The sequence below is a fragment of the Gallinula chloropus genome (assembly GCF_964237585.1).
Source record: "Gallinula chloropus genome assembly, chromosome: 1".
Classification (NCBI taxonomy): domain Eukaryota; kingdom Metazoa; phylum Chordata; class Aves; order Gruiformes; family Rallidae; genus Gallinula; species Gallinula chloropus.
The window spans coordinates 156577791-156600122 of record NC_140085.1 but is presented as its reverse complement, the minus strand read 5'-3'; the positions used below and the strand labels follow the sequence as shown (position 1 = coordinate 156600122).

General features: G+C 45.0%; 1 protein-coding gene across 1 annotated transcript in view; it reads left to right on the top strand.

Annotated features, from left to right (window-relative positions):
• Positions 1 to 12715: 12715 nt before the first annotated feature.
• Positions 12716 to 22332, top strand: part of UBAC2 (UBA domain containing 2) — a 106337-nt gene continuing 96720 nt past the window's right edge. The window contains exon 1 of the mRNA XM_084272165.1: positions 12716 to 12839. Coding sequence (XP_084128291.1) covers positions 12809 to 12839 — 31 coding nt within the window. The 5' untranslated portion in view covers positions 12716 to 12808. The remainder of the gene's footprint in view (positions 12840 to 22332) is intronic.

The following is a 22332-nucleotide window of genomic DNA, read 5'->3' as shown; positions in this document are numbered from 1 at the left end:
AGCTACTTTTTCATCTTGTAGGCCCTCCAGTGCCAAGGCAGAAAGGCAGAAAGGCAGAGGCAGGTACTGAAACACACGCTGCTACCAGCCTGTCTGTACATGTACTCCAGACAGATAATTCCACGCTCCAGGGCTGTCAGCCGTGATGAGCAAAACCTATGTGTGTGTATGTGTGTATATATATAATGTAACATTTGAATCTGTATTCACATGGATGTGAAAGGAGAATCAAACCTTAACCTTTCCATAATTTTTGAGTATTTGTCTAAACAGGAAACAGTCAAAGCAGAAAAGGGAATAACATAAGTGTATTTGTATAAATACAAACAATGTGAATGCAAACATACGTAGAGTCGGCAGATAACCCAGCCATGGGGGTTACAAAGAGAAATTCCCATATAGCACCCCAGCTGTTGACCCAGCATGCAGAAATAGCCCCTTCTGAGAGCTACACACATGGCTCAGGGGAAGAAATGAAAGAGATGAAACAGCTGAGCAGTACAGCACCACAGTGTCTCTCTCTCTCTCTTGTGTAAGGCCATGCTTCTCATGGAGGTGGTGATGATGAAGGTGGTGGTGGAATGAGTGCTTTAGCCCCCTGAATCCCCTGGAAAAGCCCCAGCTAGAGACACATGTGATTCCCACTTGTAAACCTGCACTGCAGAGTGGCCTTTCCCACCATTGCCTTGTTCCCTGCGTGTTCTTGAGACGTGAGCAGAGAGGCCTGGATATCCCTGGGTTTCTTTCCCCCACCTGTGGCTGCAGGATGGTACTGGTGTCTTTGCACACCTCAGCTCTCCTTCTCTCTGTAATTCCCATAAATACCAACAGCACTGCCCAGGAGCTGATGTTTCACCTTGCGTAATGCCTGGTATGTCTCCTTCATGGGCTTCCACTCCCCTTTCACACAGGGCAGTTTTTCCTAGTGTCTGAGTTTTGTGACTTCAAAAACCCCACAGCGCTCCTTCTCTTCTAAGGATGAGTCCTTTAAAACAGCGAGCGTTCTGGATCTGTCTTTTTATCTGGCTGAATACCAATTCCTTGGTTAATGCTAACACCTCAAAACCCTTCCTGAAACAGAAGTCACAATCTTGATTCAGTCACTCTTGAGTTTATTGATTCCAAATCCCTCTGTAAGTCCTTCTCTGTTTTACAAGTGGTCTAAAAATCACAACTCATTTGTTGAGGACTGCTGATCCACTGCTCACTCCAGCATGCGTTCCTGTTAGGATTGATGGCAAGTGTCTGAAAGAAATAAATATTGCTGGTTGGTGAGCATGAGTTGTGAAAAATTCCACCAACCTCATTTAGGAGAAGGAAAAGCCTGAAACAACAGGTGGTGGAAAGATGCTCTGTACCAAATGATACTGAGTGTCGTGCTGGTGTTCGGTGTGTAAAAGTTACACTGAACATCAAGCTTTTCTGGCAAAATAGGAAAGTCCATGCAGAGGGCAGGTATTAAATAGCTATTAAACTCTAATTGTGTCTCATACCTGTGGCACGAGACTTTCGGCACAGAGACCAGCCTTAAGGAGAGGTCACAGGAGGGTGGATGAGGCATTTGGCCCCTGACAGTTTTGTCACACAGACAACAAGGCCACACCTCCAATTACAGTCTTTGGAGCCCACTTAATTTAATTAAGCTCCTCTCTTGCCACAAAGCAGTATGGCTGATGGAAAGGCTGGGTCTGTGTGCAAAGAACCTGTGGGAGAGCCACGATAGCAGCCAGCTCCCTCACGCTTGGGCGAAAGGATGAGGACTCTCACAGCAAGGGAGACAAAATAATTCCTCCTGGGTCAGGAGACAGAGACACTCATTTGTACACTGTGACTTAAGGGGTGGGGTTATTGGTCAGGAAACCTTTGTGGGAGGCAGGAACAGCTGTTGTTCGATTGTCTTCTCAGCTAGACAGGTCAAACTCTAGAGTTCCTTGCATAGGTACTGTTTTTTTCCTTGTCTAAATTGCTGCTTTAAATATATTCACATCTCCTTCATGCCTTGGGTCCGTGGGAAAGTCAGGCAGGGTGATGACAGAGGGATCAGAATTGCTGCAGGCTAGCCAAGACAGCTTTGGCACCTGGGTTTTGACAATATTCCTTGTTGATTCCTCATGAATAGTGAGGCTTTCCCGATGGATTTGGCAGGCCAGGAAAAAGCAAGAAGACTCTGCCTCCACCTTTACCTCTGCCTGCTATGAAAGTCTACCTGATTTATGTTTTTTTATCCCACACTCTAATTAAATTCTTGAAGGTCTTCATTCAGCACTGAGTAATCTACGACTCATTTGGACCTCAATTCTGTTCTTAATGGCCCAAAATACTCTTTCTGTTGAATCCAGGCCAATGCCTTGTTAATTATGGCCATGTCTGAGAAGATCATCATGGCTGTTACTATATCAGCAAGGCAGAATGAAGAAAGACAATACGTGGTGAAAGACACACACCCTTTATAATTTTCCATCTCGATAAAGTATTTCTCAGGCCTCACCCTAAATTCTTACTGTAGGTGGTTACGCAACGTCATTTGAATGAAGCCATCCACATACTGATTTTTCTTCCTTGAGCTTCTTTCAGAGAAGAGAAGCCAGGCTGCACACTCACTGGATTTATAAAGTATTAGCCTTTTACTTGCAAAGAATTTTGATAGTTCCTTAAGAGGGCTCGTAGTAATCGCCAACACACCAATGAGTCATCAAATTTCAGTTCAAAGTCTCTATAATTGAGTTTTAAATTATACTGGGATTTGTTCCAACACAGCACAATTAGATGTCTTCCCATTTTCTGCTCACATCAGGCAAGGGTTCATTCTCTTAGACTGAAACCGATGATAGGGCTTTTTCTGCATGTGTCATTACTTTTGATTTCTATGAAACAGCCAGCTGACAATCAGAACAGGTCTCCAGTAAGCACCTTCCATGACAGAAGCACCAACATCAGATAAAATGATGTTTTAAACTCTGACCTCTTTAGCTGTCACCTCCTTAGTTCATCTTGCATGATTTTATGGCTGTACACACTGTGGTTGTGTATGTGCACGCACAGAGAATATGTACTGGCAAGCACTCCCCAGGAAAAGTTTCTTATCTGCACATGATTTGGAGGGGTTTGCTGGGTGCTGCCTATGCACACAAGGTCCTGTAACATTTTGGATTTTGCAGAGGGAAAACACTTTTTGCACCTCTGTTGCACCTTGTGTGGAACACGAGGGGTACTCAGCATACAGGACATGCCAGCTAGGCAGCGCAGCTCAGAAACCCCTTTAGCTGCAGGAGCCTACAGAAAAAGAGACTGCAGATAGAATATACAGGGCAACCAGAATTCTTTAAGTCAATTCAGCAACTCTTCTTTTTCTATCTTTATCACATTTTTGCTTTCTTTTTGTTTTTTTTTTCTTCCTCCTTTTTTAAACTCATCATCCCACCGTTCACAGACCACCTGGGCTCCATCCTGTTAGTGTTACCTTTCTTGTCAAGCCCCCTCACCACATCTCCTCAGAGCTTTTTACGGATTTCTCCTCTGCCAGTAGCAGGTTTAAGACCTGCCAAGTCTCCTAACCCCAAGCGTGCCTCTGTTTTTTCCCCTGTCTCTTGCTCCACCCCGTGCTAATTCCGCACATTCCACCCAGCCTTCCCCTCGGACCACTCCCTGCCTCTCTTCCTTCTTCTTCACCTCGTCTTAAGATCTTCTTTCATGCCATCACTATTAGCATGGAGCAAAGGCAGCCTCACACCCCACATTAGCTACGCATCCCCCTGCTCCCTTCTCAAAACAAAGCAGGAGTTTCAGCAGAGCCCATCTGTTCCCTGAATCATCCCGGCTGTGACGGGCACTTTCCATCTGCCCCGGCTCACTGCTGTACTGACTGTGGTTTGGAAGTTTAAAGTGCACCCATCCGAGCCAAACCCCGCTGAAAACACAACAGGACTCTTGCTGTTGAATTCAGGGAGCTCTGAGTCAGGCCATAAAACATCTGGGGCGGTCATGCTCTTTCTGATTGCAGGTGGGGTTTTTTTCCTTCCTGTTTTACAGTGTCATGTACTGACACATCTCAAGGGTTACATCAAAGGCAGGTACTTAAGCTCCAAATTGGTGTTTTACCTTGAGAGTGTCTTATCTTTTTTACACAGTGACCTTCAAAGAAAACAGTTTACCTACAGATAAGCAAAATTTCTGGGCTTTGTAAGACATTGAAATACAAAGGCTTAATTTCTGCCCCCCAAACATACCTGTTGCCAGCAAGATCACAGGTACCGAATTCAGCTTGCGAGCTGCTTCTCCTGTATGTGCAAACATACCAGTTCTCACTCATGTTGACTGGATAATGTGTTCAAACCATCTATTACTGAGACTCCAACCATGCTGTTGTGGAAGGACTAACTGCACTGAAACCTGGAATGAAAGCCATAGGAAAATGGCTGAAGATACTGTCTTCTCAATATACATTCACTGCTAAAATTAAGCAACAGTAGCATCCTGGCCAATGTTTATACAGTATATATACAATAGCATTAAACAGTAGTATATAGACAGTGCATTAAGTCAATATTTGCACTAATACTTGTCACCTGTGTAATGTGACTTGCATTGTAAATATGTACTTGTATTTATACTCAGAGACTGATATGTACTTAAGGAACAAATGTTGCAGCGAATGTGTGACTTGTGTGTGCAAAGGACTTTGCTGGTTTATTTTTCTCCCACTTGCAGAACTTGCTGATTTACTTTACAGTAGGGACAAACCACTAAACTTCAGTTTTAGTATGAGCTGATTTAGTATTTCCTTGTTATTTCTTGACAAGTGCCAAAAATGGCCTTACCTCAACCTTTAGCACAGCTGCCAGATCAGTATATCAGCAGGTAGGATGTCACTGGACTCCAGCCACTCAGCACAGCCAGCTGGCCATGCCCCCAGAAGAGTCTGTGGCAAGAACTCCAGCAGGTCTGTGTAACAATAGAAAAGATTTAATGTTGTGTTTTACACACCCCTTCAAATAAAGCCTTCCAGTTCCTCCTCTCCCAGTGAATTCCCACTTGCTCTCTCATTTCCCCTGGGCGCAGGCACATTTGCTAGAGAGGAGCCACCAAACTGCTTGAGAGCACGGAGGCATGGAGCCAAGGCTGGTCTGTCCAGGCTGAAGGCAGCACAGAAAGATCCCCTGGAAGCTTCAGCATCCAGGAGTTTTGGTGTTTTCTTCAAAAATTACACTGGCACTCATATATGTCCGCGCTCACTTCTCTGGTTTCTCCAGTCAGGTCCGTCCTGGGAGCTCAGTGGAAAACCTCCCTCGGCATTGTGCTGGCTGACCAGAAAAATGGCACCATCCCACCACCTGGGTGAGGTGAGGAAGAGCCCAAAACAGCAGGTCCAGAACGTCATCTTTATGCCAGGAAAGATTTCTTTGCCATGGGTGATTTCTGCTACAACCAGCCCTGATTTCTGCAGTGCCCCCACCACCACCTTACAAAGCACATGGTGGTATATTAAAAAATTACACTGAAGTATATTAAATTGCATTCAGTGAGACAAACAAGGAATGCTTCCTACATGCAGAGAAGGGACCTCAAAGAACAGTAAGAACGCCAGCTTTCACATATAATTCATTTTATATTTCACTTTTAGATTAGATCTAATCCTCAGTTTTAAAATCTCCCTAACGTAAAAGTGCTTGTAGCAGCAACCAGAACATGGCCCGTGCTGGAAAAAAGTATAGCAGAGGCTCATGAGTAATTGTGATAATCCATATTTTCTGTGTTTCCAATCACTCCTCTGTATTTAAATGTGATTTATCAACACACTGATTTTTTTATTTTAGCAATAGTTGCTCTTTCTAATAATGAAAAGCAGTTTAGTTTTCTGATGGTAAAGTAAAGGCCATAGCTGGGCTAAATTTTACACTTTTATATCATATAGATTTTTGGCAGATACCTTTGCCATTACTAACATTTTTGGAGGAGAAGAGAAACCTCAGGAATGCTAATTTCTTGGCAGCATACCTACTTCCATTGCAAATATCATGCAAGTACATTTCTGGGGCGAACATCCTTCAACTTTTTGCAAGTTCCACAGAGGGATCATTGTGTTTCAATAAAACTACATGAACACATCCTCTGGTATGGGTAATTAGAGCTGGAAGAAAAAAAAGACAAGGCTATTCCTTCATGCTTGAGTTTAAGTCAAATGCAAATAAGATGATGTCATTGGGGGAGAAGCACTGCTTACAGCTTTATCGTGTTTTTTTCATCTCTTAGTAGTGTTGCACTTCAGACCTGATAACATCAAGATGTGGGTGGCCACTTATTCCCTTAAACACAGATTTGCCCCTGAGTGTAAACAGGAGCGTTTGACAACCTTTGCACTGTGTGGAGATACACGGATAGGACTACAATGCAGACGTGAAGCAAGAGGAGGAAGAGATCTGTGAAATATAGACAGGTATCAGTGAGGAAAAATAAAAAATAAATCCTTTGAATAGCCCTATAAATATCTTCTGAAATCTAATTTTCCAAAGTGAACAATTTCAGCATGGCCATACCTGTATGGAACAATGCAACTCTGTTTCTGCATCTTAAAGGCTTAAGTTTCTCCCTGTCACTGACAGTTCTCTTGGGTAATTTAGCATGCGCTCCCCATCACAAAGGTACTCTCTGACATAAATTCAGTCTGAAATGGGTGGCTTGTGCTTGATCTCTGGTGTGCATAAATGAGCACAGATATGCAAAGTATGTTGCATTATGCAGTGCTATACATAATGCAGCATAATATAGCGTTACGCCCTAATGTATTCCTGAATTGGGTCGTCTGAGCACTGTGCTTAAATCTCATCCTTTCATTGAAGCCTGCTGACGTTTTGCAATTCACCTTGGAGCAAATTAACGCCCGTCGGATGAGCCATCTCCAGTCCAGTGGCAGCCGCTCAGCCAAGGGCAGCTGAACCAGTGTCTTTTTAATTGGCACAAGCATGAGGTCTCACCTAAGTCAAAAGGAACATGAACACAGAACATCAAACATAAAAACTGAGATCAGAATCACCAATTAAGAAACACTGGAATCAATTTGCCTATCTTTTTTTCCCTGACACGTTTGCATGAGGATCTGATTCCTGGTTATGCTACCACGTGTTCTTGCTTCTCACTGATACCAGCCTTCATTGACATAAATAGCCTGGCTCCAGTGGCAGAGAACTTAAGGACAACAACTTTAAGGGAGTGTTTTACAAGTATTTAGAGACAAAGCTGCTGATCAAGAGCTTGGTGCTGCCCCTGAATGTAGAGATGCCAACATCTGGGTACACGTTGGTGTTAGCGCTTAGGATCCCGCTGTTAAAAGGGAAGCAATGGTTCAGACTTCCCGTGTAAAACTAACAGCATGTATGTTCAGCCCACAGAGATGCAATGCAAAGAAGAGAGCAAGGCTGCCTCCACTGGTCCAGGTAGGAACTTTTGTTTCTTGCACTTCCTCCACGCGCTGTCTGCAGGAAGTTCTGCACCATTTGTTGTCCTCCCGTCACTCACATGGGAGGGGCAAGGCAGGAATCTAGAAGGTGGCAGGTGCAGCGGGTTTCTAGTGACAAAACAGAGATGGTTGTTGGAAGGTGGTTAAGAAGGACTCACCTGGCAGTGAAGTAGGCAGGAAAGGGCCTGGCTGGTGATGGCAATGAGCAATGCAAAGAGCGGGAGCTTGCGGCTGCAGGTGGCCCTTAAGCAGTCTGCATCGTGATCACCGCCCATTCTGGGGTTCCAGCTGAAAAACACGGTGGTGATGGTTGAATTATGTTTGAGTTACTGAGGCAATGGTTACCCACATACTTCTATTACTTCACATTGATAGGGAGTTTGGGTTCAACATGGTGTTTAAATTTTTGTGGAAAAAAATTTATGGCAGAACTGAAAGAAATGGAACACTTCTGAACATTTCTTTGTAACACAAAAATCAGTTGCAACCCCCCCCCCCAAACTAACAAAAAAATCCAGAATAAAACAAGCACTCTTGTAATTTTTTTCCACTAGATTGCCTTCTGTTGCACACTTTTTTAGAGCTTAAGGAGCTCTAAAACCTACAAGTTCTTCCTTTAGCCACTCGGTTGCTCTTCACATTAACTGTAAGCTTACCAGCTCTACACGAAAAGAACCAACCTAAAAAATGTTCTGCATCTTCTTGCTACAGTGAAAAACCCAAAATCTGCATAACAAAATGAACCCAGCGCAGTCTAAGGGAACAGCAGGTCTGCTGCAGCGCAGAGCTTGATTCACTTCTGAGGGAGCGAGAAAATCCTCTCATTTTGGAAAGGCACAGGCCCCACCGGGCTGATTTCCACCCAGTGAATCTCTGCCTTCTGCCCTTCCTCCGTTCCCATGCAAACTGCTATCAGCAAGCCAAGCTGCCACAGAAGCCGCCTCGCTAGGGTATGTGTGGCACACAGCTTGCTTCTTTCCAGTCCTCTGAAACTGAACACAAGGGTTGGAAACCGTAGGGAGAAGTTACTTAAATCCTTCAGTTCAACGTTTCAGGTGCCTGATGATATTTTGGGTAACTGCAATAGCTGTGGGTGCTCCTCTGAGTGCCACAGAAACCCCAGACATCAGAGAGACACAGACTACCTGCCATTAACCTGCAGAATCATTAAGCCACAGCGAGTTACAACAGAATATGCTGGAGCCAGGTGTTACCTTTCCACCCTCTTTCGCTTTGCCGCTATCCTTCATTCTATATGGCAGGGGAACGTCTGGCTGTTAGAGATTAATTAGTAATTAAGAGTTGGTTCAAAAGACATCACAAGTTCAGAGAAGAAAGCAACCTAATCGTGTTAGAGAACAGTTAGAAATATAAAATCCAGTCTCCTGGGACTTTCTCTGGAGCAGGAAATTGGAATAACTTTATTTTGAACATACCAAATTGACCTCGCTAACTAGATGTAATAAACAAATGGAGATACTTAAGCTGACATTTGAGCAGTGTCAAAGCCTTCTAAGCTTGTTCTGAGTAGATTAGTAGATTAGTAGATAAGTGCTAGCTTTCCTATTCTGGGATATGTTCCAAGGCAAGCATGAGGACCGATGACTTCATTTAACTCCAAAGTGGACAAGGCTGTATATTTAAATACCACAAATCATATGTGTGATTCTTATGACAAGGCACCAGTTGACACTGACGGTTTGAGGATAAAAAGCCTCCTCTTGGCACTGTATCTGAGCAGGAAACTTACATTTCCTCTACCACTCAATCAGTATGGGAAACTATAGTTGTTAGTGTGGTGTATGTAGCTTCCCAGAAGCACATACTGTATCTCATCTGATTTAATGACAGAAAGACTGACTTGATAAATCTTTTTAAAAATGCAAGATATCATTAGATGCTTCATAGACTCAGTAATAAATATGGATATACTTAAGTAAGGTAACGGAAGTAAATTCAGAGCCAGCCCCCTATATCCCAGCAGTACTGACAGATCTGCCAGTACCTTGGTATATTACACAGAATCACAAAGGTTGGAAAAGACCTTTAAGATCATCAAGGTCAACCGTTCCTGTCCCAAGCTAAACCATATCCCTAAGCACCTCATCTACCCATCTTTTAAACTCATCCAGGGAATGTGACTCAACCCTCTCCCTGGGCAGCCTGTTCCAGACAACTCTTTCAGTGAAGAACTTTTTCCTAAGATCTAAACTGACCCTGCCCTGGCACAGCTTTGTGCCATTTCCCCTTGTCCTATCTCCTGTCCCCTGGCTGAAGAGACCATCGCCCACCTCTCTACATCCTATAATTTCAGGTAATTGTAGGCGGTGATAAGGTCTCCCCTCTGCCTCCTCTTCTCCAGGCTATTGCTGGGAGAAGTTTGCCAACTATTGCTAGTCACTCAATTTTGCAGTATCTGTAACAAGTCCAGTTCAAAATAGGCGTTAAATATTTGCCCAAATGCATTCTTATTCAGCAAAGCTTACATGTGTAAGGCTCTAGTATGTTTAATGCTTCTGACTTCAATCCAATTCCAGCACTCAGCGTTGCAGAGAAGAATCCCTCTAATATGATTACCTTGCAGCACATCAATCTTGGGAAATCTTCAAAACCGAGTTTATAGAAGAGAAGAAGAAGAGGAGGTTCTTGGCTATCAGGACTGTAAACCTCTAAATTAATGACTGTTCTGTCACTCGGTTTCACTGTGTGACTGTGGAAAAGAAATAAAAGCCAGCGTTATCTGCAGCATTAAAGCAGCAATCCTAAGCCTCTTACACAGGCAATGCTGGAAAAGTTTTCAGGTTTTATCCTCACCTATATGAAAGCCAGATCCACAAAAAGGCTTAATTACCTTAAGTGGAGGATAGTCAAAAAAGTCCAAAATGGTGATTAATTAATCCGTAAGTACCTCATTAGGACCCTAAAGCTTCAGGAGGCCCTCAAGCTTTTCATAATGAGGTTTCACACTGGAATTACACTTGGGTTTTTTTTTTTTTTTACATGCTTTGCACCTCATTATTTACCTTCCTTTTCCTTAGAAATGGGGGATGCCGGTGACTGACTTAGGGTTATGCACATTCAGCACCATAACCATACTGGCAAAGCAGCATTTGCAGATGTAAGGCACAGCAGCCAGAGAGCCATTTGCATTTGAAAGGAAGGAGAATTTCTGTAGCAAATCAGTTCTTCCAGCTGTGTTTTAACAGCAAAGAGTAAGCCAGCTGCCTGTAGCCAAAGACACACCATACCTGATGGGCTTCGTGCTGTGAATCCAATTTGGATTCTTTGCTGAGGAACGAACCTCAGCCTGGGTGAGGGTCAGGATTTTCGATGCACCATCATTTTGGTTCTTCCTTCTGGCTAGTTTAGACATAGCTCCTGCCCTGGGAGCTGACTCTGAATCCCATTCACACCTGCCTGACTGCGGGCCCGATACAGAGAGGACAAGGGAGCAACAGGAATCTGAAATTACTTCTGAGAGCTGGACATACACTGAGCTTTGCTTAAGTCTTTCTGGACCCAAGCAATAACGTCTTTTTATGTCCCCTTGGCAGTGCTGAGAGATTTTGTTTACAAAGATACAGGACCTTCAAATTCACAAGCATCATATCTGAATGTAAGTATTAAAAGGCATATTCATGTGTAGTGTTATGTAAGAAGTAAGAATATAACAAGTTTATGACTTGCCTAAAAAGTTTTTATTATTTGTTGCCCGTTTAAAAATTGTTACCTACCTGACAAGTCACATTCTCCAGTTCCAGAGGGACACTTTGTTCTCAGTCTTGTAGTGTGGCACATCAAACATGACTTTGAGGTGTTTAGTTCTGCCAAGTGCACAAACACACAGCACAGAGGCCTTGTACTGCTTCTTCCTGACGTTCATGTCTGTGACACAAAGCAGTGCCCCATCACGTTTCAAGTGCATAGCATGGCTTATTTCAGTAAACTCTGATTTCTACATGGCACCTTGAACACTCTGTTCAGCTTTGGGCTCCTCACTACAAGGAGAATGAGGTGCTAATGTGTGTCCAAAGAAGGGCTGCAGGGCTGGGGAAGGGTCTAGAGCACAAGTCTCATGAGGACTGGCAGAGGGAAGTGGGATTGTTCAGCCCAGAGAAGAGGAGGCTGAGGGGAGACTTTATTGCTCTCTATAACTACCTGAAAGGAGGTTGTATCCAGGTGAGGGGCTGGTCTCTTCTCCCAAGTTACAAGCCTTAAGTTGTGCCAGGGGAGGTTAAGATTGGATGTTAGGAAAAATCTGTTCACTGAGAATGTTAATCCAGCACTGGAATGGGGGCCCAGGGAAGTGGTTCAGTGACCACTGCTGGAGGTATCGAAAAGACAGGTAGATGTGGTGCTTAGGGGCGTGGGTTAGTTGTTGGACTTGGCAGTGTGGGGTTAACAGTTGGGACTTGATCTTAAAGGTCTTTTCCAACCTAAACAACTCTATGGACTTAAAAATGCCATTGAATGACACTGAAGAATCTCGGCCTTATTATGCCATGCCTGGATGCAACCAGGCATTTCATTCACCTTACTCCTGGTGTCTACCACACTGTCAGAAAGCTCCCTGCCTTACCATTACAGCTAGCGGGGATCAGTTCAAAGCAGCCGGCGGGAGCAGCTGACTTCACCCTAAAGTCGACACCTTCACTTGATCACCTGAAAAGCCACCGAACGTACCACCTGAGCCTCCCTTAGCCGTAATGACGGCTTACCCACAGGTCCTAAGCAGGCGCTGCCCTTGCGGGCTCCCAAACTTAGGGAGAGCCTCGGGCGTTGCAGTTTCCCAAGGCGTGAGGAGCCAAGCTCCGCCTAAGGCACTTCCAAATCTCAAATTTAAATCGTATTTTTAAAGACATAAGTAGTTACACACGACGTATGTAGAGGCTTTATCCTTGTGTAGCTACAGCCCAGCTTTGGGGCCCTTCCCTGCGCCTCAAGGCCTGCGAGCGGCCTCTGACAGGGCCAGTCACCAGAACCTGCCCGTTGCCCCCCGCCTTACCGCGGGTTAACTCACAGAATGTATGCCATCTATACGGTCTCGTGTAAGCTTCGCCGTGTAGCGCTGAGTTCAGCCGGTGACGAGCCCGCTCCCTGGCAGCCAGCTCGCCGGGCGGGGCGAAGGTGGGGGGGCCGGTGGGTCCCCGCCGCCTCCCCCCTCCTCGCCCCGCCCGGCGGGCCCGGCAGGGGGCGCCGGTTGCCCGGCTGACGGCGGCGTTTGGCCCATCGCGGCCGCCTTAGCCGCGCCGGTCCTGGTCCGCCGCGGTTCCTCGGGGTCTGCCCGGCCTCTGGGGGTTCCGCCAGCGGCACCCGCCGCGGCTGGGCCGGCCCGGCGCGGCCCGGCCCGCCGCCATGTTTACCAGCACCGGCTCCAACGGGCTCTGTGAGTACCGGCCCCACCGCAGCCCGAGAAGGACGGAGCTGGGGGAGGGCGGCGGCGAGGGGTGTGTCGGCGTCTCCCCCGCGGAGGGTGGCCCGGCCCTCTCTGCCTGGGGACCGGACGGGGACGCGCTGCCGGGGCGGGGGGCGCCGCCGTGACCTCTGTGGGCGCCGCGGAGCGCGGGGGGGGGGGGGCGCACGGGGTCGCTCCCACCGCCCGGCCTGGGCGCGGCGCTGCCGCCGCCTCCCCCCGGGAAGGGGCCGCTGGCCTCGCTCCCCCCTTTCCCCGCGGCCGCGGCCTGGCCTCGGCTTGACTTTCAAACTCGGGCTTTACCGCCTCTCCCGCTGCGGGCGCGGAGCCGGGACCGGCGCTGCCGGCAGAGGAGGAGCCGTCGCGCCGGTCCCGGCGGCGCCTTCGGCAGCGCTCGGGGGGCGGGGGGGGGGGCTTCGCCTCACGAGCTTCGCTTCACGGGCTGAGCTGCCCGCTCCGGCCGGCGGCGGGGGCTGTACCCGGGCGGCGCGGTGCGCTCCGCTCCCGGCACGGCTGCCCCCGCTCCGCGCCTGTGTGTGCGAACGAACAGGCAGGTGTGTGTCAGAGCGGAGGGAAAGCTCTTTATGTTCTACCTTGTTTTGTAACGTGCGAACGGCAAGGAAGACTCCTGGTTTTTTTCCCAGCCGCTTTATCGGGAAGGCAGACTGGAGGGTGGATGCGTTTCTTGCCCGGTTTAACTTCGTGTTTCTGCGTGCAGCGAACGTAAATCGCTTCCTACGCCAGCGCTGCCTGAGCGGGCTTCGCAGGCGTTCGGGGTTCGAGCCTGCGTGCGGGACAAAGGAGGTGCCGCGGTGAGAAGCGGCGGGAGGAGCTGGCCCGGCTGTGGCGAGGACTTTGGCGCTGCGGGCTGCAGAGCTGGCAAATGATCGCCTGAACTTCGCTGGCTAACTTCCAAGGAAGGCCAAATCTGAGTGTGAAATCGCCTTCCCTCTAGGGAGGAGTAAGCCTGGCACTTGAGAAGGGGTGTTAGCTGTAGCTGTATTCAGTTTGAGCCATCCGAATGGGAGGGGAGAGTATTTTTGCAGATGGATCTGGGTTTTTTTTTAAAGATTCCACACGCACCCCCCTTGCCTCCATAATAGACACTGTAGAATAACCTTTCAGTGGTGTGTGTCTGTGTACAATTATGTGAGAAAGAACGTGGGGACAAAAGTACCCCCGCTGGGCTGGATGGATGGAAAGTGACAGTCAGTATTTAAAAGTGTTTCCAGTGTAGGCCCATCAAAAGGATGAGTGGAAAATTTTAGTCATAAGAAACATATTTATGCTAGGAGAAAAACCTAGAGAAGATGCCATTCTGCAAAAAGTCAATGTTTTATCTTTTTTTAAAATTTTTCTCCTCTGGGAAACTGGTACAACAGTGTGTGCTCTTTCTCAAGTCGCCTGTTGACCTGAAGCAGTTTTTCACAGTGAGACTTGACTGATACAGGTGCACTGACAAACTCTGGTAGAGGCAGGGATTTTGGTGGCAGTGATGCATGCCCCTCTAGCACGTAACTCTGGTAGTTTAAGATGTCCCTGTGCCCTCAGACCTTTGTTTCAGCCTTTGGAGCAAAAGTGTTTCCTACTGCAGCAGCATTTAGGTGGAGTTTGGTCACTGATGTGCAGAATCTGGTGGTTCAGGCAGTTAATGAAGGTGAGCACAAACCCAGCTGCCTGCTGTTGTATCGGGGAAGTAAGAGTCCATGTTCTGTGCTGTCCCCAGGTCTTGGGAGTGGTAACCTCTGACAGAAGAGCAGTAACAAATGTTGGGGCACAGTTGGTGGGTAAATGGAGTGCTGTCAGAGACCCCAGATAAAATAGCTGTGCACCTAGTTCAGCAGTGGTAAGAATGATCTTGCCTTGTTAGACTGGAGGCTCCTGTAGCCTGGTGTGCCATCTCTGTCAGGCTTGTTAACATCCATGCAGTTTGGTTCAGTCCATACCACAGTGCCATTTGGTAAGACTTGGTAATGGCCAAGCTCTCTTTAACCATGTGTATCTTACATTCTTTTAAATAGTGACCCAGTTGCTGATTATATTTTGAGTAGATTAGGGCTTTTAGCACTTTGGCATATCTATGCAGTAGTAAAAATGTCAAGAGATTACTGTATTCTTTTTGCCTTTTTTTTCACTCCCTTCTGCAGAATTCTCTTTAGCAATGGCAAAACAAACAAGTGAGGCAAGAGCTCTAGCAGATTTTAGTATTGTGGGTTTTACTGGGCTGTAAAACAAGCCAGTGTTTTAACAAGGGTGCCGGAGACCCATTGGACCTAGTTTTCTAGAAGGAAGTCTGGGTTTGGCTTCCTCACTTTTTAAAAAAAACACTTGGTTTAGATGTTGAAACTTCTTATCAGAACCTAATAGATTCATTTGGAGTATTTTGGTGCTTGTAAATTCTCCTGATTAGCTAATTCTTGAAATTGCATCTCATATTTTTCTAAAAGAGATAAGACAGTAAGTAACCAGTGGCTCTTAGTGGCAGCTGTTGCAGCTGGTTGTAAACTTTTTGCTCCATCTGGTAATATTAATCTAACGAAGGGTGATAGACTCCTGGATGAGGATACTATTGTCCATGTTCTTTCAATTCTTTGTTTTTTATTTCTTCCACTAATTTTAGAATAAACCAAAATAAATTACAGTGGACTGTATTATGTAATACCAGCAGATTGTGGAAGCAATATAAAGATTGTCTGGGTTGTCATTAGAGGTCTAAATGAGTCAAGAATCCTTATGTTTTTATTTGATGCAGTATGTACATCTGATTTGTAATCAGTGTCCTGCAAAGCCTACCTCTTTTTGACTGATACTCCATTAATCCCCTTTTCCCATTCTTGAATCCTGTCTTCTTGGTGTTTCTAGGCTGCCTCTCTCATGTCTCGATATTTTGATGAAAGCAAAGCTCTTCTTTTAAACTATAAGGAAACTGACATGAGTAAAGTATTTTCAAGCTGTTTGCTAAATATGTGTTTTTAAACTGGTCTTTGATCCTCATCATGTATAATAATTTAATTAGTATGTTAGGATTGGGGAATTTTCTTCATACATTATTCCTCTTGTTGTAAAAATTCATGGAACTTCGATTGACCCTGTACTCAGTTCTGTCTTTCGTTATGTCCCAGACGTGGTAACTGTGGGTGCTTAAGAGAAGACAGCTTATAATTAAAACCCTGTGTGCTTGTTAAAAGTTAAGTTATTCTTTAATATTCCAAACACTTAACATGACAAAATGTGGCAGAAAAAGTGACTGAACTTTGGTGGATCGATGTCACTTAGCAGGGTGCTGATGTTGTGTTTCTGGAAAATGTGGGAGAGAAACACGCTGGCTTCCTTCAGGCACTATTTAGAACATTTATTTGGGAAAGTCTTTGGCTGCATCCATGAACAAATCTCCAGTGCTAGCAAGCAAATGAAAACCTCAAGTGTGTTAATTTCATCAGTAGAAGGAGTTCAGCTATGCATCTGTTTGTGCAGGTTCCTGCATTCCCAGATTTCTAGACAGAGGATACCATCAGGTTCACTTACTCTGAATGCGTTTTAGTTTTGTATTGTAAGATGTCCCTGACATACTACTGCTGACTTGCCTTGTTAAGTTTTTAACTCACCTAAACCTTTCTGAAGTCCACTTATATACTGTAGCTGTCCTGATTGTTGCTGTTCTTCATTCAGGGTAAGGTTGTTGGTGCATTATTTAGATTCAAGTTGATAGAACGACCCTAAAAACCATCATCTAGATGTAGCCATAGATAGAGCCTTTGGCTCTTTTTGACACGCAGATCTTTGCCTGGTTGGTGGCTTCATTTCATTTCTGCTAATATCCCCTGTGCTGTGCTGAACAAACAATATTTTTCAAAGCCATTAACAAGTATAAACTATTTTTGTATTGCTTACCCCTAGCTAACTTTATGGATCATCTCTGGCCTGTGGATGGCAGGGGATGCTACTCCATGATACGTGGCTACACTATGGTACGTGGCTACTCAGAAAAGCTCATTTCACATTCTGGTTCTGTAGTTCAGTGAGGTGAATGACATCTTCATCCACGGGATATTCAAATCTTGAAAGGTCTTTATCAGAGATTGAGCTTCAGGTGTTACTCCCAAGTTTGGCCACTTCAGAAGTTAGACTTCCTCATAAATAGTGGTTAAATAGCTGGACCTGTGTAGCCAAGTCCTTGACCTTGTCCCTGTGCCTTTTAAGGAGATATCTCATGACTTTGAGCACTGTGGTTGAGTTCTGACATAAAGTGTTTCTTCAATATTTTTTTATCCTAGTTTAAGAGGTTCCTGGTATAAATCCTCCCTCCTGCTTCTGTTCAGTGCTCGTAAAAACCACATGCGTGGGCAGAGGGGCTCTTGAAAGGTGACACTGTAAGAAACAGGTACGTGAAACAAACTCCTCCAGCAAACAAACCGCCTGACCCCAGGTGCACGTGAGCCATTCCGACAAGTAGGTCCTTTGCTGGCAGGGATCTGCTGAGCTCCTGACAGGCAGTATCAGGTGTAGTGGGTAATGACACTGTGGAGAGCTTTTGACACACCTACTAGGTGCATGACACACACAATTTTGGATGAGGAGGTTTAAAAATAAACATACTTGGTAGAACTATGAGAAATACGGAAGTCAGGAAGCAAGGAAGAACACCATTTAAAAGGACAAAGACTGTTTGCCCTTGTTAAGGGAATCTGTTTCTGTTATCTGGACTAATGGAAGAGCTTGTGTGCCCTGGGGAAAAAAAGCCAATTACTCTGGATAGTTGGAAGCACAGCATGGGCATACGTGTAGCAAGATGCTAACCTACTCTTGACTTGTAAAACAACATTGCAGTGTGTTCAGGTAGTGAGCTGCTCTACCTGGCTTTGAAGAAAGGCTTGAGAGGTGGGCTGGAGTGACAGAGGCTGGTTTCTTGTGTTTGAGTCTCCCAGCAACTCCACTTCCATGAAGTTCCACTTCCTGGAACGCTTTAGTGTGAGTGCATGAAGATTGTCACTGGGCTGGCTGTTTGATTTACTGTAGTGCTGCTTAACTGCATTTGCTGCTTGTTCTCCAACATGCTGCATCTGAGGAGCAAAGTATGATATGCAGAAGGTTTTCTGTTATAAGACACTGAGGGCTTTCCAACAATTTAAAGCTGTGAGACCAATGCCAAACTTTTCTACGGTCATTGTAATATCCCCTCCTGAATTTCTTCATGCTATATGCCATACTGCATGTGAGAATAGTAGAAAGCCTATTAGAGCTATTTTATTAAGGTAAAACCTAAGTCCATGTTTTTAAAGCTTATTCTCTTGCTGCATCTGGAAAATACTGCTTTGCCTACTACACACAAACTACTTCATGTAGTAGTAGGGAGTAGAGTCCTTTGAACTTGCATGTAAGCATTTCTGCTAATGCAACTTACGCTTTTACCTCTCTGTGAACCTTGTGGTGCCGTGCTAGCAATCTGTTAGAAAGTCCCCAAGGCAAGCAGGGAATGCTGTGCTCCTCTGCTTGTGTAACCTGTGAGGCTGAACTCTGTGTGAGGGCGTCAGGAGGGTAATGAAGGTGTGTACGTTGGTGCTGTGTGGTACAACTGAAGGGAGGGAAAAAGAGTGAAGTATGTATTGAACAGGTCAGACTTCTGTGCATAACAATATTATGCAGTACAGTATGGTAAAACAAATGAGCTTCTATGTCAGCGTGCCACAGAGCAGCTTGGTTCAACATCTTAGCGTGAGTCCTGGGAGCAGCACACCACATCAGTTCAGTCAGCCATGCATTGAACACCACAGAAGTGTGGCTATTCTTGTGCTGCTGCAGATGGCTCGTTTTGGGCTGGCCTGGGGATCGCCACGTGGTGTTGTGGTGTGGCCATACTTGGTTCTTCTGATGGTGTATACTGATACTAGTATGGTAACATGCTCTGTGGTTGGGAGGAAGACGAGGCTGCTCAAGGGTAGCCTTCTGGTCAGCTTCAACCTGTTCCACTTTCTGTTTCTTTTCAAATGTTCCTTTTAGAAGCAAAGATTTATTTTTTTTTCTTTTCTTTTTTTTTAGACCCTTGTTCTCTTCTAGTTTGTAAGCTAGGCTAAAACCAGCAGGTTTTTAAACAGTAAATGTATAGGTAACTGTTTTGACTACAGTCTTATCAGTGCCTTCTGAAAATAGATTTAAAACATGTTTATGGTTCACTACTTTATTGATTTTCTGATTATATATACTAAGGTTATTCACCTCTCAACTTCTGCTTTAAGTTTATAAGCATTCAGTGAAAAACTGTTCATGCAGTGATACTTAAGTGTTCATTTGCAGGCATCCCGATGATTAACCACCAGAGTACGCTGTGAAGTGACAGGCAGAACACAGGATCCCATTCCTGTGTCTGTGCTCTTTGCCCAAGTCAGGGGCAAGAGCCGCTTTCCTCACCCTGAATCTTTCACGTCACGTAATACTTTTGGGCAGCGATAACTTCACTGCTGTTGCAGGGCCCTCTGGTATGGCATAATTCTTTTCAAAGGGTAAAATATTAGAAAAATACTTAGATTGGATTGAACAAAAATAATAAAAAAAGAAACATCATATGGTTAAAATCCATCCTGCCAGTCCTCACAGAGTCTCTTGGTGTCCTCTAGATTCCTCAAGCAGTGTTACACGTGTGTACCTCTTGTCTTTTTCCCTCTATGGCATGCTCTTGTTTGTTCTCAGCTATGGCTGAGGACTCAGCGTGTGGTTCTAATAAAGACGAGCTTCTCAGATGGAGCAAGATTGCTCCAGCCTCCCAGAGGCACACATTATAGTGTCTAGGAAGCACTACAAAATTGCTCTTCAGGTTTGAATATGTGACAGTGGTTTTTATCAACCATTACAATAAAGGACAAACAGTGTTTCCAAGCATTCAGGAGGATGTATTCATGCTGCTGTTTGCTGCAGCAAACTAGGATCTGACAGGAAAATAGGAGGCAAGAGTCTGTGAAAACCCTGAGCATTTTGAAACGTCGCTGTCGGTTGATGAACCTGGTGCTGGTTCTTGTTGCGATCTTGGAAGGTAAAAGATGAGTATCTGTGTGACAGCTTAACGTGGGAAAAGCAGCCACCCAAAACAGAGATTCCATCATTGCAGCTGGGAAGCACTGTGCATTCGGTTTGCATCGGTTACGGTTTAGAAGAGTCACAGATCTTGTGTGTCATCATTAAAAGGAGGCTTGGACATACTTCACACCATTAGAGTAGCCCCAGGAGTGAATTTGTCCGTGTGCAAGCAGCGTGTCTGCCTCGTAGCAGCTGGGGCTGGGAAGTCTGCAAGTGGCAGTGGAAAAAAAAATAATGTTACACAGCCTGTTTCATCTGCAGCTGTGGTATAAGCTCAGTAGGGTTCCCCACAAAAAATGTCCTGAACTAATTAAAGCCTCTGCGGCTACTGCTCGTCAGCTGGTGTTGGCATTGAGGTCCTCTTCCAAGTCAACGGTTGAGTCTCAGTTCCAGAATAGCAGTCCAAGGGGTGAAGTTGTTCCCCAGAAAGCCCTTCTGAAGCAATAGCTTGGCCTGGCTGCCTGCTTTGACATGTTCATCTGTCATGAACAGGCAGAGAACGCAGTCATTTCAAAAACACTATTCTTACTACCACAACTCTTGCACTCTCATTAGTGCGATGGTGGCTTCTGAAGCTGCAGCTCACTGAGCAGGTGTGCTATAAACCTCCCTCTCTGTTTATGATGGACAGACAGATCTATTCCTTAATTCTTTGTGCTTCAAAAGGGGTACTGGCAGCCAGAAAAATAGTAGTTTGTGAAAGAAGAGGATCTGTGGGCTTTGTCATGAGTGCAGGGGTGGAATGTGGAGATCAAGAGATTGTGTTCTCATTCATGTTGTGGTTTAGGATCAGTCTCATGTTGCACAGCGGTAGCAGAAAGGTTTGGAGGCTTGCCTGTGACATTATGACAGTTTTGGGTAGAACTTCTCCATTGCACCAGGGGGAAGCAGAGATTGGTAGTGAAAGCTGTTTGCTCTTTCATAGCCTGGGTGTGTATTGCTTGTTACTCTGAAGGTCCTTTGTTCACTCAGATGGAAGCTCAGTCTGAACGGTGCAGCACCAATGCCATTATTCCTGGTTTTTTGAAAGAATTGCCATGTAAGGAGTACTTTGGGGTTGCAAATTTATTCCAAGGTCTTTGAAGAGGGTATTTGATGTATTTTACCTCTTCAGGGTCAAAATGAGAGTTTATCCTTTCATTCTACGTTCCCTACATGGTAAAGAGACGCTGTGTTTTTCTCCTCCGTTGCTCACATTTACAGTAGTGCTGCCCATAGACACTGGTACCCCAGTAGGTTGGCAGCACATGTTACCATCCTCCACATGGTTCAAAATCCATGGGACTAAGAATTTTGCTTTCTGCATTTTTACCTTTACATTCAAAGTAAGGAATTTGATTTGGATGCCAGAATGCCCAATTGTGCAGTATCTGGTGGTGTTAGTTATTTTTGATCTCACTGGGTTGAGACATCCCACAGCAGTGGGGAGGGTTTCTCCTTCAGTGGTCACCCTAAGGACATCCGCAATAAGGATCTATATGCTGCTGAAGGGTAAAGCAAGCTACTGCACTGTACAGTGAAACACCCAGGGGGGAAAAAATATTCAGGAGATGCATTAGGTGTTGTCTGTCCTAGGGAACCTGCGTTGGCAGGGGCGTTGGACCCGGTGACCTCTGGAGGTCCCTTCCAACCCCTACAATTCTGTTATTTATCTGGAAGAGTTTATCTTTCTTAAGTTTACTGCACAGGAGCAGACTTACCAACTGTGATGACATTTTGAGAAGCTTGAGAGTAGAAGTTTCCGTTACTCATGTGACGTTCCCTGTGGGTGACTGTCACCTAAACGGGTTAGTTACTTCTGTGGTTTTTCACTCAGTGACATGCTTAAAAATAAATACGTTTTCTCTATAACAAGGTTTCAAGTGTCTAAGCTGAAGGCTTGAAAGGAGGCTAATAATAAAAATGTGTCTTCACACTTGTGGAGAAAACAGATAAGGTTCTGGTGGTTGGTTATTTTTGAATGTGTTCCACTTAGGAATTAACTTGATAGGATAAAGTAGTTCAAGTGTGTATTAGCTGTAATGTAGAATGATCATTACAGTAAAATATAAATGTAAATCTTAAACCTGTGTAGAAATATATAGTCGCTGTGGGAAATCTGGTGATTTGCATGTCACAAGGTTTTTTGTGAGGTGATCCTTATGTGAAAATTATTATAGGATTAATGAGTTCTTGTAAAAATATTTAAACTCATGAAAAAATGTAAAAGTATTTGATACTAAAATAGCAAATTTTATCGAACTTTGGTTCAGAAATGACTACTGCTTTTGTTCTGATTTAAGCTGTGCTTTCAAATATCTGTTATATCCTGGATAGAAAACTGTCCTTCTCGCACTAAAAAATGTAAATTTAACTAAACTTAGTTAACAGAAGGAGCATTGCCTGAAGTTTCAAGTAA